At 42.1% G+C, this 15,883-nt stretch overlaps 1 protein-coding gene across 3 annotated transcripts; it reads right to left on the bottom strand.

Moving 5' to 3' along the window:
• Nucleotides 1-6,375: 6,375 nt before the first annotated feature.
• On the bottom strand, nucleotides 6,376-15,186 carry tbx2a (T-box transcription factor 2a). Of its 3 annotated transcripts, XM_048237810.1 has the most exons (9): nucleotides 14,998-15,186; nucleotides 13,337-14,213; nucleotides 12,484-12,751; nucleotides 11,217-11,363; nucleotides 10,426-10,502; nucleotides 10,057-10,226; nucleotides 8,347-8,939; nucleotides 7,530-7,910; nucleotides 6,376-7,385 (listed from the first exon to the last, which is right to left on the bottom strand). In XM_048237810.1, the coding sequence occupies exons 2-9, from the start codon at nucleotides 13,696-13,698 to the stop codon at nucleotides 7,365-7,367; spliced, it is 2,019 nt and encodes a 672-aa protein (XP_048093767.1). In that variant the 5' UTR covers nucleotides 13,699-14,213; nucleotides 14,998-15,186; the 3' UTR covers nucleotides 6,376-7,364. The 3 variants fall into 3 exon arrangements, with proteins under 3 accessions (XP_048093767.1, XP_048093765.1, XP_048093766.1); XM_048237808.1 differs by having other exon boundaries at nucleotides 6,376-7,910; XM_048237809.1 differs by having other exon boundaries at nucleotides 6,376-7,910; nucleotides 10,057-10,214.
• Nucleotides 15,187-15,883: the final 697 nt, after the last annotated feature.

Genomic DNA, 15,883 nt, shown 5'->3' with positions numbered 1-15,883 from the left:
ATTTTTTCAAAGACATTGTTGGTACAATGAGCAATTTGAAACAACCTAATCAACCTGGTGATTATTTCACTGGCATGAGTTGATGACCCTACAGTACAGACTCTAGTCAGACTTCAGAATGCAATGCCATTTTATGCCCTCCTGCTGTTCTGTGTCTGAACCTTTACAGAAAAACAGACAATCAAAGCTGTGATTTGGTGTTTCATCGAGTCTGACCTTTAAATGCATTATGCTGTGGTGAACCGGCCAGGCTGCAAATCACCGGCGCATTCCATGAGTAATCACCGGAGCTCAGGGGCTTCCTATCTGATTCAGTTGTTACGCAGTGGCACCGCTCGGGCCTCAGCCGCGGAGAACAGGAATGCTGCAGCCGCACGGTGACTTTCACACGAATCCGCCGCCCTCTAACACGGATAAGAAGTCTCTGTTCTGTTCCCCCCGTCAGGGCAACTCAGTGCGCACACAAGGGGGCTTCTGTTCTCTGGCCTGCTTCCTTGTAGCCGCTATGGCGCTGGGGTGTAGGGGTGGGAGGTGGTGTTGGGGGGCAATAAGTGGGTTGGGATGGGCTGGCGTTGGAGGTAGGGGTAGGGGTGGGTGGAGGGTGGAGGTGGGGGTGAGAGAGGGTCCCTCTGACCCCTCGGCCCTCATTATCCAACCTTGTCATTCCTCTGCCGCTCCACTGGAGTTGACAGTGGATCCCGGTGTGAGCCCAGAACCGCCATGGACCTAATGAGTGGGAGTGGGGGGGCCGTGCTGATGCAATGTCTCCAAACCGGCTGAGGCAGAGCCACTGAGTGTCGCCAGGCTAAACTGACTACTCTGTTTGACGTTGGGTGTAGTCCCAGCTAACGTCCAGTAAAACATCTCTCACATTCATGACAAAGACAGCGTCCCTCGGGGGCCACAAGTCCATATGTCAGCTTGATCACTTTTCACTCACGTTTTGCTTTTCCACATAGCTTGTGACTATGGGGCACCACTAAGGACATGTGTATTTGAGACGTGGCTAGCTTTCATGTCGCTAGCGTCCGTTCACATTGCTCTTTTCAACAAGTCCCGCAGAGCTGCTTCCAGAGTAGTGTATAGGGACTCTGCACTGCCACAGTGGATCCACATGGAGAAAAGATTTCCCCTGTCACGCAACCATCAGCAAGGTTCACTGCCTGGGTATTGTGAGTCAGGTTTATTTTATGTGGAACACATGTCCATTAATGACAGACACAGAGCATGCGTGGTTTCGTGGTCCGTGACATTGTGGGAATGATTATAGAGGAGCGGCGTGGTGGGGGTCGGCGGTCGGAGGGTGGAGAGGCAGCGAGGGGGCTGGTAGTATGCTTTGACATTAGTGTTGCTTTTGATCATGCCGCTTGCTAAGGTGGCGCTGAGGAAACTCAGACCGGGCGCTGGCATACGCGTAGGCACCGAGACTCTTTTTCCCACAGATTGCGAACGAGACAGGCACACTTTTGCAAGGGCCCCTGCGAGCCAATAACTTGGGATTTCTGGGCACAACATGAGTTTTTGTCAGCATAATGCAAACCTACAATACCACATTATGGCGACTTGGTAAAGTGTCTCTGTATGGAATCTAGGCAGTGGGATAAAAAAGCCTCAACTACATACCCTGCTTAACCTTTGAACACAAAATCAAAGCTGCAGGTGTTTTCCGAAGGTGAGAATAGGCCTGCTGCCCAGACCACTGTTTCAGAATTAGACTTTTGTGACATTGAAATGAAACATGAACTGCTCACCACTGACAAAGAAACATTTGGATCAGACATGAAATAAACATGCAAGGGAATTCAAGTTTAATTTCCTTAGTTAAACAGTGTTTATTGTTGTCACTTGGGTCATAAAACTATTCTTTCACATCTTATACACTTAGTAAACATGTGGACATATAAATCCCCAGTTAACGTTACATGACAAATACCTTTGAGAGGTTTAACAGAGAGGCATGATGTACAACTGAGGACATCCAGTCCTCAGTTCTCTGCAGTCATGTTTTTTCTGTGTGGTGTTTGAGGAACTTTTCATTGATATGTATCCTCAGAGAGACTGGAAGTCTCCTCAGGTTTCATGAGAACGACTGTTTCACAGCACCAAGTCATCATGTCATGGATTCTGTATGTTTCTAAAAAATCTGGTATGAATTTGGTTTTGCAACGACATGTTTTAAACTTTTTATGGCATACAAGGAACTATGCGTTTGGAAAGATATGGCCTCACCAATCATGGGCGGATTATGATCTTTTGGGCCCCTGGGCCCAGATGTATTAAGGGCCCCCCATTTATTGTCGTATATGTGGGAGGGGGGGGGGGTGGGTGTCCTCCCCCAGAAAATGTTTAATTTGTTTGATGTGATTTCCTGTATTCTGGTGCATTTTGGGGATGGCCAATACTAAATTCAATCAGATTCATAGTCTACATCCTGATTTGTTGATATTGAGGCAATGATTCCATGCAAAGGCTTGGGCTTCAGGGCCCCCTGACCCCTTGGGGCCTGGGCCCGGTAGGCCCGTGCAGTAATCCATCCCTGTCACCAATTAGAATCCAATCTGGAGAGCCTATTATTGGGCACCCACCTCATGTGAGACCATTCACCAAACTTTGCAGGAGATGAACTATAATTTACTGTTGTCTTTTTTTAACACAAACATCTTGCTGTTATCTTCCAGGCATGTAACTCCTGAGAGTATAAGGATGACAACAACTTGGTTAAATGAGGCAGCAGAACTTTCGAACATTCCTATTGACATCCATTAGCGATTGTGCTATTGGAAACGGACAAAAATAAGTAAACAGGCATTGCATTTGATAAACAATTTAGCACAATAATAAGAAAACAAGTAAGCAGACATGAGGGTGGTCTGTGTGTACACAGCAATGACGTCCCTGCACATATTCTTCACTGTCCTTCAGGACCATAGACACAGGGATAGTCTGGGTTATCTGTTATCTTAAAAGCTCATGCAGGGACATGAAACTGTCTCAGGTCTTTCGCTGCCTAGGGCAGATGTAACAGGGTCTTGTCTGCCATATGTTTATTGGTTAGACACTCACAATTCATACCTGCGACACCCAGTATTTCTGGCTACAATGGATGGCAGCAATGAAACTAAAATCAAAACCAGGGGCTACTTCATACCTGAAATACAAACAAGAGGCTAAAAATATTTTTTGTCTATTTCTGAGATTTGTTTTATTCCCAGAAGAGGGCGACATCTCACTGAACTGCTAGTAACCACAGTAACCACTATGCCAACCACAGGAACTTGATAAAGAACTGCACTGTGATGCTGTATTCATCTGTGGTGCAGAACCCCATCATATCTGCATCTAGTTTACCCAGCTTGTATTACAGGCTGCACTGTGTGGTACACATCAAATAGAGCTCAACAGCAATGGCACTTCACAAGCCAATAAATTATGGACATGGTCTTTTTTTTTCTTTCTTTCATAGAATCATGTGTTTCACCTCCAACAGAGTTCTTTGTTCAGTTCAGTTTACACGTCTTGGTTGCAGGACGGCCCCCCTGTTCTATTTTCAGGGCCTGTTGGCTTCCTGGCTGGGTTTATCTCTGTGAGGAGATCTGTCTCCACTCTAGTGCTCAATGGTTTCTCACCCTAGTCTCTGTCGTCTCCAGGCTGTAGGTGGGGCTGGAGCCTGTGTCTCGGCCAACAGCACGCAAGAAGCATGAAGCACAACAGACCCTTATCTCCTGTCTGAAATGCTGGTCGAGTCACAATCTGAGTGCTACATGTACCCTTGGTGTAACTGACTCATATTTTGACAGTTGTGAAGGCTAATCCTTGAACTTATATGAAGCATGGCACCACCAGTAGAAATGATAGCATTGGTTCAAACAAGCCAGGATTCCACTGAATGTGGTAAATGCTAAGGGAAAGTTTTTCAAAAATCATGTCAACTTAAAATAACAAACAAACAAACAAACAAACAAAAAAACACTAACATCACACGTTATTGTTTAAATAACTTTTTGTTGTAGGGCACGAGCCACTGTAAAATCCATAACCTCATAAAATATCATCTGCAAGCAATCCAGTGAGACAGTGGACACAAGAAAGACCTGAAACTCGGTGAAAAACTCAGCAAAAAAATCATTGTTCCTAGTCAGATGACATAACTATAACCCTCATAACAATTTTTCATTTAAGAATTACCACCATGAAATCTTAAATCATCCAGTGAGACTATACATGGCCTGCGGTAAAGTAAAAAGTAAAGTTTTTTTTTCTTTTTTTTTGGAGGGAGAGTAAGGGTTACCACAGGAGCCGATTGATCAGTCATTGACTAATTGTTTTGGACAAAGATTTTTTTTTTCCCCTCTCTCATCAAGAGTAAGGTCGGGAATTTCGCTCTGTTAATTGGACATAACAAAATGCAACAATGGCCTCTTAATAAAATGAGTTTAGTGATTATCAGTGGAGAGGGCACAGAAGAATAGAGGCGAGAGGGACGCTCTAATTGGGAGCTGTGGCCCTCCCGATCGTGGCAGGCCTTTGTGCACGGGTGTGTGGAGGCCGAGTGGCCGGCAGGCAGGCGACAGGCGCCGGTTCCTGGACAAAGGACTGTCTGGTGCTCAAGTTATGAGGCGTCCCCAACTTTGGTCCCTGCGAAAATTCCCTGCCATGGTGCTTAACCCCTTCACTGTGACAGTGACATTTTTCTCAACTCTCTCTCCTTCTCTCTCTCTCTCTCCCTCTCTCTGTCTTTCATTGTCTCTTGCTCACTCTCCCTCTACTCCCACCTCCCCACTTTCTTCTCACTCATCACACATGCACACACAAACACACCCACACCCTCACACACACTCACACACACAAACAGAGAGAGAGAGATAGAGGGAGACAGAGAGATAGAAAGAGAATAAATAAATCCATATACCAATATAGACCTAGGCCCATTTGCAATGAAAAACCTGTAGAAATATAGGCTTTGTCTGTCTGGTAACAATGACCGATATAAGTGTTTGATATTCTGTAGCCTGGTCTATTTCTGTCCTCTACGACCGAAGTCAAGGAGTTTAAGGCCATAGAAAGTACAAAGGAAATAGGTTATTGTAATGCAGTGACAAGCATGGCGATAAAAGTTCCTAGCTGAACACAATCGTGTCTATAAATACCATAGATTGCTATTCTCCCTCTAAATATAAGCAAACAGATCCATCCGGTCCAAAGTGAAAAGGAAACTGAATCTAAAACATTTATCACTAAACATTTCCAAAATAAAATGCAGGAATTGCCACTGTCCCACTTATAGTGTCCAATACCACAATTCCCAAAACATAAAAAATACTGCATTATAAATAATATTTATTATATGTTATTATTATTATTATTATTATTATTATTATTATTATTATTATTATATATTCATATTTTCCTATGATATTTTGTCAGCACACACTGTCATTTGTCATTTTCAGTTTGTAGCCTATTTGAAAACCAAGACAGACAACATATTCCGTTTGTAGCCTAATAGCCTACAGAAACAAACATATAGGTAATGGAACGGTATTGTCATTCTCAGGACTTTGTATGATTTTGTAGGTTACACCAGAAATTTTCAACCTGTGAATTTCATCTCATAAGTAGACATGCAAACATTCTTTTAACCTCGCTAGACAAGGTTTAGACTTGTGTTGTAACTGTTTCTATTTCTGCGTTGTTTTCTTACCGAATCGAATAGGCTATCCATAGGCCATGGCACACAATGCCGATTTCTGGTCAGTAACCTTTATTTTTAAACGTCAGTTTCAATATAAAAACTGTTGCTAAAACATATAAAATGACAACGGTGGAGGGTGCAACAGTCTATGGTTCTGTTCTGTTAAATAGGCCTACCCTAACGGCAAACGTCTCTATAGGCCTAGTAACGTAAAACGGAGTGAAGTGACGACACTTTCTTCTGCCCATTGAGGATCGGTCTATGCTTGGTGAGAATGAAGAGATATAAAATTAACAAATACCAGCCTATCTCATTTGCCAGGCAAATGCCCAAAATTTGCCTCCACACCACACGCTCTATAAAACAGAAGCTTTAGAGAGAGCCACACATCTATCAGGGTAATCATTTCGGTTTCTATCAAGTATTTTTAAGATTTGTACCTTTATATTTGTCGAAATAAAAAGTATATTTTGTTGCCATTCTCTGTATTAAATAATATATGTAGGGAAATTATTGGCCTATTTTTAATTGATATAACGAGTGGTTTTCAATTTAAATCAGCTGATAAATGCAACCTATTTTCATAGGCTAATGCATGTCCCATTTTCTAGCCTAAATGAAATGACAGTAAATGGCTGATTACAGTTGGGGTGTCATAAAGAAAGTGAACAACAGAAAAGCAATTAACAACACATTCTTTTTATTGAAATAGAGAGAATTCAAGAAAAAATAAAATCCATTTACCCGAACATCCAGCACAAGAGGCAAATTTGAGTTCTTCTGAAAATTGTAAATGTCACACATGCCAGATTAAAAAGAAACCTGAGTTTTCCCTGCCTATATTGCATCACTGTCTCAAAAATGGTCTATATAGCAACGCAAATGTTTTATTATGTAAAAAAAGAAACATAATGAAAGCTGGACAAAGTTGTGATGGCAATCCTTTCCTTCACAGGTCTGGCAAACGTAACAGCAATGCATCACAAATACCCAAACACATTCGTTTCAAACCACCAAGCACTAATTAGTATTCATTTACAGTATATTGTCATGTAAAAGGTAATATATTTATATAAATGTAACAAATTAAAACCTAACAATATTTACACATCCATGTACAACTTTAAATAAATTAAGACTATGTCCTTCAATGCATTGAACATATTTACAACAATATCTTACTTTCATTTACATAAATAATAATAAAAAACAAAGGTCACACACAGACAGACACACAGACACAGACACAGACACAGACACACACACACACACACACACACACACACACACACACACACACACACACACACACACACACAGCTAACCAGCAAAATATCCAGAATCTATCATGCTGATCTCAGCTCTCCCATCCCTTTTACCATGCATATTTGGATGTAGCTACTGTATGTTGGGATAACACATAGTCGTAGACCTCCTTCTACACAACCTTCTTTCTCAGATGACTTTCCTTAGTCAGTGGATGCCTGCCATTGGCTCATTTCACCAAACAGGCTCACAGGAATTACACCATAACCTGCCATCACTTATGACAGACAAAGGCATTATGGGATCATCCGGTTTCTGTCTACCAACTATGAAGGGAATTGTGACCTCCTGCATACATCATCTGGATATACGTCCAACATCTGACAAAAGAACTCTCTGCTCTATGTCAACGGTTCTTGCTTGACTGCTGCACACGAGTACAAAAAAAACAAACATGGGTGTTCATGAGAATGTATCATCGTGAAGTGTCTGAAGATGATGCACGTCATCATTTCGGGGACTCTCTGCCCGATGATGACGCAGCCTCCTTCTTCCTTTCAAGCCCACTCACCAGCCTCTGTATGTTTTGCAAGTCGTTCATAGAATCCTTCACAGTGGCTTTGGGAGAGCCAGTCCTCTGACCGGCTGTGGACTTGGAGCTGTGGTGCTCCGACACCGGGCTCGCCTCCCGGCTGGCCGACACGGAGGACTCGGACTCCGTGTTCATACCGCTCGGATAGCCGGCAGCAGAGAGCAGGCCACTCTGCGGGATGGACATAGGGATCTGGTAGGGGTTGAAGCGCAGGCGCGGCCGTGAGCTGCCCAGGAAAGCGCTCCTGCCGAGGGAAGAGGCGCCGCCACCAGAGGGCAGTGCGGAGGCTGCTGCTGCTGCCGCGGCCATGTAGGTGTAGGGGTACGGGAGCAGGCCCCCGAAGGGAGGCATCGAAATACCCTGCAAAAACAACACAAACCCCCTTTCAGTTAGTCACAGATGACCAGAACAATTACCCAGTAGTTGGTTAACAAGAACACAAGGTTAAACATATCTATGAAAACATGTCTGTTTTCTACTTCAAGTGCCATGCCATCTTAATGATAATTCTGGTGCTCAGTTCCAAGTCAAAGGCATTTTTATATAATGCACAAGATTTTAGAGCAAAAGGGCCAATATTAATAGGTTAATATGTTAGACTATGTAAGACTATTACTAACAGTAATATCTATATGTATAATATCTTAGACTAACTATTGTTTCAAGTGGGCTATCTATTCTCTATCAAACTTTATGATACAACATTGCCCCTGACAAACTGAGGTCTACGCATATCGCAGCATTATCACAACACACAAAGCAGCAGCCCACAAAATGAAAAAGTACATGTGTTTACCTGAGACGTCAGCATGTGCTGGGTTAAGTGGTAAGGGAAAGCACTTGCGCTGGCACTTTGAGAGGACAGACCTCCATTCTCCATGCCTCCAGCTCCAGACATAGAGGCCAGAAAGTGTCCCATCCCCATGGTGGAGAAGGCCCCCGGGGCCATGGCGAACTGTCCCGGGTGAAATAACAGCGGCTGTCCACCGCTCAACGGATTAAAAAAATGCTGGCCATGCAGGCCGGACAGGGCCAGACTCTGCAGGTGACTCGCACTGAAGTGCGACGGACTCTCTGTCTGCACCATGAGCGGAGAGTAGCCCTCCTTGATCCCGCTCATGCCCGAGCACTCCATGTCCTTCTTGGAGGCCTCGGAGTCTTTCCGACTCGCTGAGTCTCCCTTGCTCTTCTCGAGGTTCCTGATGCTGAAAATGGAGTCTGAAGAGTCTTTCCTGGAGTCCAGGCTGTCACTCCTCTTGTCCACGCTGGTCCTGTCTTTCGCCCTGTCCTCGCAGAGCGGGCTGAAAGATGACGGGGAGGCAGGGCCAGGGCTGGACCTGTCCTCCTGGTGGTCAAGTTCTTGGTCGCTTTCAGTGCAGGTTTTGTCATCTGTAAAAAAAATACCATCACGGAAAACTTCAGGTTAGCTAATAATCACAATACAGAATATATCTTTTAGTTAACAGGCAGATCATTATTGCTTTGTGAACAGTATTTTTTGGGGGGAAATTATTCCCTAAGTAATGAACCGAATGTTCATTTACATCATATATTTCTAAATGTAGCTCTACTTAATATGTGGTAGCGATACAATGGTGGATTTTCATAACTTACTTTGCAATAATATATTTTTTTCCAAATAACCTTAGTGCAGATCAACATTACAAGTACATGCACAATGGGACTAATTTATTCACATCAAGCGAACATTACAAATGGAATACATGCTCAACGTGGCCATTTTGATGTGTTCCGTAAACTAAAGGTCATAACCTTTTTGCTTGACGAGATACTCAGTTAGTGATAAGAGAAGGATGTACACCTACTCTTCCCAAAGCAGCCCAATGAAAAGTTAATTGATGTTTTTTCCCACATACATACACACAAACATACACACACACACACAGATCCCAATCCTGCATTATGCGACTTCTAGTTTCATTTTGTCAGGTATAGGCTACCACCAACAACAAATATATTAAAATGTGCAAAAACAAACTGCATCCATTCTCTAGTAATTCAAGAACAATTGTGACATTTTTTGTTATGGCAAACACACTAGGCTATTCCTACATGTAATGGAAAACAAACCAGAAAGATGGGCATGGGCATGGGCTACTAAAACATCCAAGCCATTCGAGAGGTTTAGCTTCAGTTTCCATGCTGCAGATTCTAACCCGGCAAATGAGCTCCTGCCTACTTCTTGTGTAATTCCCTCCATCATATCGACAACGGATTATACATTATGCATGTTCAGGCCTGTTAATATTACAAGCGAGATGGCGAGCTGAGGATAAACCTTCGCTCATGGATTCCAGTGGCATTCTACTCTCGCTTTTGTTCTGAGTGAAGGGATTATAGCCAGCCTACTCTTCAGCGAACATGCCAACTATCACTAGGCGCAAACTATCCCTGATGGTGCTTTTTGGCCTCTGACAAGACCACTCTTTGTACAGCAACACAGATTTTTCTCCTTTAGTATTTTTTGACAAAATAATGGGCCTACCTCGACTGTTCCTGATCAATTTAAGTGGACTGGTAACGTTCCCAAGCGGGGAGTGAACGGAGTCTCTCCCAGTCGATGGTTCGCAAGAGGACGCATCTGAGTCTCCTCCATCTCGGTCCACTTTGCACTGCTCCTCGTACATGCGCAGCGAAGGAAGGCTTAATTGTTTCCTGCAAAATGAGCAGGAATATTCAAGATAGCAGTTCAACAACGTAACAACTAGCCACACTGCACAAATGGTAGTTTCCAAAACGCACCCAAAAACATAGGCTTACCATCACGAGAAATTATTAACATATCTAGAAAATAGCATTTAGCCCACTGTAAAATAAGTAAATAATTACGAAAATCAGATTAAAAAGGCAGTACCTTTTTTCTCTCCGCCCATTTCCCGTGTCCCTGAATCCTTTCGCGAACGGGTTGTGATCAATTTTTAACTGAGTGATCTGGAGGGATGAAACATATGTGGACTATCTCAGTACATTCCAGTAGACTGAACATATTTCCCAGTAATCATTCAGTTACAGTAAACTAAATAGGCCTAGTCCAGAAACAGCCTTTAAGTAGCTGCCACCGTTAACATAAACTAAGGGAGTCTATTTTGTTTTTTTCAGAGCGTTGACATTTACACAGATTTTCAGTTAAGTTTTCGCTGAAAGAATTAGGCCTATTTACCCAAATGTCAAATAAGCCCTGCTAATCAAAAATACTAACTTAGGCTAATGATGAACGATTGCATCACAGAAATGCATAAAGTCTGTAGTCTATGTGGATTGCAACATTTTGCACAGCCATGGTGATTGCTAGACTGGGAAGAAACATTCTAATCAATTGTGACTTTTGACCGTAAACTTTGAAAACACTTTTGTGAAAAACACAAATTTCGAAAAGCATATCCAAATCATAATTATCTTAAAATATCGAAATAATGATAATAAAATGATAGAAGACTGTTTCTACAATAACCTTTTAGATATAATTTGCCCATTAAGTGTATGCCATTAGTAGAAAAATCTAGTAAAGGAAAAAATCATGACATAGCCTACATTTGCCTTTACAGGCCTACACCAACAGCCTGATAAAATGTGTACAATTAAGCAAAGTATCTTAGAATACATGTACCCATTAATATACTGTATGCCTATAGTTGCCAGCCTTACCTTGTCATTTTGATATGCAGTGACGCCAATGAAATCCGTCTCTGGAAAAAGATAAGTCCTAAAGGTGCTGTATGGAAGCTTCAAAATATCATTGGCTCTGACGATGTGAAACCGGGGTTGGTATTTGTGCATGGAATTCAGTATAGTCTGTGGACAGGCAAGTTTATCATTAATATCATTGTTATTGTTGTTATTAATATTATTACTATTACTATTATTATTATTGTCTCAAGGTGTATGTAGGAGTTAGAACTTTTTTTTATTATCTCTCACACACACACACACACACACACACACACACACACACAGATAAACTTTCTCTCACATAGGCCTACAAACTAGTAGTATCTTATTAGACTGTTTCCATTTACATCTTCAAAAATATGTTGATAATAATTATTTTGTTCATACATGCAAGAGTACAGTATTGAAGTGTATTGGCGATAGCAAAATAAATGCGTATTATATAGCCTAACTCTAATTTACAAAAAGATGGGTAGGCCTACATCACCACTTTTGCCAATCAATTATTTTATTTCACTATTAATACAATACTCAATGAAACTCTAACAATCTACATAGCTTGTTCAACAGGCAGAATGAGCTTTCCTCCTACCAACATGTATTTGTTTTTAAAACTGATTTCCTTCCAAACTATCCTTGAGGGACAGACAGCAAAACACTTTAGACAACCACGCATATCCCTCTTGTGTTTTCGACATTTCGACGCCCACTCTGAGGAGATCCAACATCAAGACGTCAAAGGTCGACTTAAGAGACCTACAAATTCAATACAAGCCAGACTGCGAGTCTGCCCCTCTCCTTGACCCTGTCTCCCTCTCTGCCCCGAATCTATTAAATGTCGCTTTTCTTTTTGTCCTTAACCAAACACTCAAGGAAACAGCCAAGCAGTAAAACAAATGTCCATTACCATTAGTCAGTACAAATGGGCCTAGCAGGGTTCTGACTCTCAATCAAACCTAAAAATGGAGAAACAAAACGCGATCCAACTAAAGATCATGCCTTGGGTAAGCCTATTCTGTTACGAGTTTTTCCTCTGGCGTCAAAACCTTTCTTCTCATTTACATTATCGCAATAATGTAGGCCTACACGGTAATTTATTTTATTCAACCCTATCCCTCGTAGATTCAAAGTAAAGTCTCAGATCTCTCAAAAATGACGCTGGGTGCTTCTTCTAGAATGATACAGCACTCGTGGTTTCCCCACAAATATTTCACAAATGTGATGGAAAGTGAGAATAACTTACGAATCCATGTTTATCCGATATATTGTTCGTCAGCTTGAGTTTATGGAAAGTAACAGGCTTAGCCATCCATTGCTCGCCCGTAGCAGGACTGTCTGGATGGATGTACATTCGCTTGGGCATCTCCGGATCGGCTTTTCCAGCAACCATCCAGCGGGAATTGTGAAATTTGTATCGACAGTCATCGGCGGCAACTATATCCATCAAGAGGATATACTTTGATTTTTTATCTAGGCCATTTACCCGAACTTTGAAGGCCGGAAACATTCTCCTGTAACAGACACAGAACAAGGGCATCGTATCCTCCATTTTACACATAGCCTACTGATATAGTAGCCTAAATCATCATGATGGTCACTAATTTAATTTGGATTTAAATCATGTTTAATCTCAAAGCATCTGACATGATTCCCCATAGGATTAAAAACCCTGACCTAAACTCAGGTAAACCCCAGGTTAAAATAGTAGCCTATAACCCGTTCACAACAAGGGACAAATCTGTTGCAGCATACATTCATTATGACATTGTGTTATCGTAGGCAAAACGGCTTATAGCTCAAGAGTTATCCCTTTTCAAATTTTAAAAACATTTTACATCGATTCTGAATATTTTGCAATATTTTGATAGACTATAACCTTCCGTAAAAGCCAGATTAGCCTGATTGAAAGCTGCAAATTAAGCTGCAATAGGCCTCCAATTCTTTAACACAAATAAAGCAATTCAACACAAGCCTTGACTAAGTTAAATAAATATGATTATAGAAAAAGCATTCAGTCTTAATGCTCCGTTGGGTCTCTAGTCTTGTTTGTTTTCGAGGAGGTAAACACAGCAAAATACATAAAACGTAACATTTACCTTCCTGACTTTGTTATGACCATTTCAGTGCCAATTTTGTGAAACTGATCCCACAGATCCTTTGACTCTAAGATAACTTTTGGATCATCCTCTACGTCTTCCTCCGGTTCCAAGCTCTTTAGAGACCGAAGATGGGCCGCCTGGTGGTGATGCCCCAACGCAGCGTGCAATCCAGCCTCCGCCGCCCCAGAGAGAGCATGGTCCGATAGTGGCTTCGTCAGGGCACCGTGTGGCAGCGCCAGTGACGGGAAAAAAGACGGCTGAGCAGCGGCAAGAAAGGCTGACATGGGGAAGTCAGCCGCCCGGTGAGCGTGGAAAGGGTGATAAGCCATGTTAGTCCCCGTGTAAACTGGATCTCTCATCGGTGCATCCAAAAATATCGATATGAAATATTATATTCTTAGGCTATACGTTGACCCACAAAGCCTTCAGCTCAGAGGAAATGTTCAGTTGTCGCTATTGGCAGAAAGTGTGAGCCCGAAGTCGACAGCGAAAGCCACACACTGCCCCGTGACTGCAGAGGGAAATAATCTGGTAGGCTATTCCCAGTGCCGGTGCTCCGACGAAGTAGAGATAATATCCTTCCAAAAGACAGTGTTCGCGCTTTCAAAGTATAACCAAGGATCCTCTTCTTCTCAGGTTCCGTCAAACCAAAAAATAAAAAACTCTTGAAGAAAAAGGCATACAAATTGAGCACAGTTTATAAGCTCTAGGTCCTGTTGCCTCGCCACAGTGACTGTCTCGCATATTCCTCCCCCTCTGTTTCCACACACTAATGAAGCATCCCTCCTTGATTGCCGATTTTACGCTTTCTGGACCAATTGTAGAGTTCCATAGGCGTGGTTTTGACAGATCCAGCCAAGATGGGGAAGGGGGGCTAGAAGGTGTCGGAAGCATTAGCAGTAAGAAAACATGTCAACAGAATAAAATATTAACCAATGACAAACTAAAGATCGAGAAACCCCACCCCCGAACTCGAGACAGACTACAGTTTTCAGTGCAAGGCCGGGGAGGCGAGCGCTTCGTCTGCCTGTTCTCAGCTTCCCCGTGGTAGGCTACCTAGCTCTATAGTGGATCAGCGTCCGAATCTTTCCCGGTCATTAAGTATGATATGCTACATCTTTTACATGCTCACATAAATATGACGTGCAATTTTATTTAGTAGTGAGATAGCGAGGCTTTAGGAGCAATAATATTTTGCAATATTTTGCGAGTGCTTCGTCTGTTTTATGTTTACTACGAGTTCCAGTAAAACGGTACACGAAAGCTGTGGGAATAAAGTAAAATGCAAAGCTTACTAATCTAATTCTATGAAAATGACAGATAATGCATCCATGCCTAATTTCGTTTGGAATCTTCTTTTTGTGAATAGGCTAATAATACATGGGCGATATGAAGAGCTTATGTTTTGGGGGAAAATAAGGTGTAGGCTACAAGCACAGAGTTAAATTGATCTATTAACACGCCGTTGAAAATTACTTGGCGTAAATTGTCAAAACTTCTAAGATTAAGAATCTTGCGCGATCGGAAAAGGCAATTGGCAAAACCTGCGAATACAAAGTATATTGGCTACGCAAGGTCAGCGCCGTATACTGAGAAGTAGTAAAAAAAGTTCAATGCATTACAAATACAGTCGGAATCTTTGCGAAGAGATGTCTTACCTCTTTGTAATCTTGTTTCACTTTGCTTCATAACGTCATCACCTCAACCATAGCCTTAGGTTGCTGTTTGTTTTCCGCATTGCATTGCTTAAATTGTACCTTCCGATATGTTAGACACAACCAAAGAAATGATGCTTGACTGCTAGTTTGTTGCCAGACATGCCTTCACGTAGCCCAAAGTTAATCTTACTCTGATGACTCAGAATGTTACGGACAGAATAAATTCAGCCACATTTACATGTACAGCCCCTGCAACAGTCTAATCTGGCGACTGGTGGTGGCATTGTGCAACCAGCTTGGAGCATTGTTGCGTGTACCTTTAAGGGGGTCCGCAGATCCTTGATTAAGTGGGACTGCGTTTGTGAAAGAACGCTTGGCGCCAGTCTGCTTGAGTCCCACATTAAGACACTACTCCTGTCACATCTTATTTACCCCAAAAATCCTCAAGCAGCGCTCCAATCCTGTCACGAGTGCCTGAAAAGCTACAGGTGGAGTCCAGTTTTAGACTATTATTTTTCGGGCGGCTAAAGGTGACTTATTTTCGCAAACAAACTTTACTTATTCTTAAGGGGCTGCGGGTTAGAATAAGGATAGGTTAGTCCAAGCATTAAATTAGCTTGAGTTGACCTATTTCTTGTCCTTATATGGCGCCAAATTTAGAACGCGGAAAAATATGTCTTCGGCATTCTTTAAAACGTTATTGGGGTAGTTTATGTGTAGCATAAACGGTGTTTTGAATGGAATATTGTTTCTCATAAGTTTTAATTAAGTTTGGCCTCGTAATTACTATCTAAAGGTAACTTTTATGACATAACTGTAACTGAGCTTCACTGCAGATAACGCGATATTTGTTTTGCTGTGCATTTTAAGTATTTAAGGCTTTCCA

This window comes from Alosa alosa, chromosome 2 (genome assembly GCF_017589495.1).
Source record: "Alosa alosa isolate M-15738 ecotype Scorff River chromosome 2, AALO_Geno_1.1, whole genome shotgun sequence".
NCBI classification, from domain to species: Eukaryota; Metazoa; Chordata; class Actinopteri; order Clupeiformes; family Clupeidae; genus Alosa; species Alosa alosa.
This window is presented reverse-complemented; position numbering and strand designations above follow the sequence as displayed.

What these genes read in the sequence shown, in the direction of transcription:
- tbx2a (XM_048237808.1), bottom strand. Translation starts at nt 13,698, where the DNA reads ATGAGAGATCCAGTTTACACGGGGACTAACATGGCTTATCACCCTTTC. An exon ending in AATGGGCGGAGAGAAAAAAG is followed by an intron (nt 10,227 to 10,425) that starts GTACTGCCTTTT and finishes CTCATTTTGCAG; the next exon opens with GAAACAATTAAGCCTTCCTT. An exon ending in AGCACATGCTGACGTCTCAG is followed by an intron (nt 7,911 to 8,346) that starts GTAAACACATGT and finishes TTGTTTTTGCAG; the next exon opens with GGTATTTCGATGCCTCCCTT.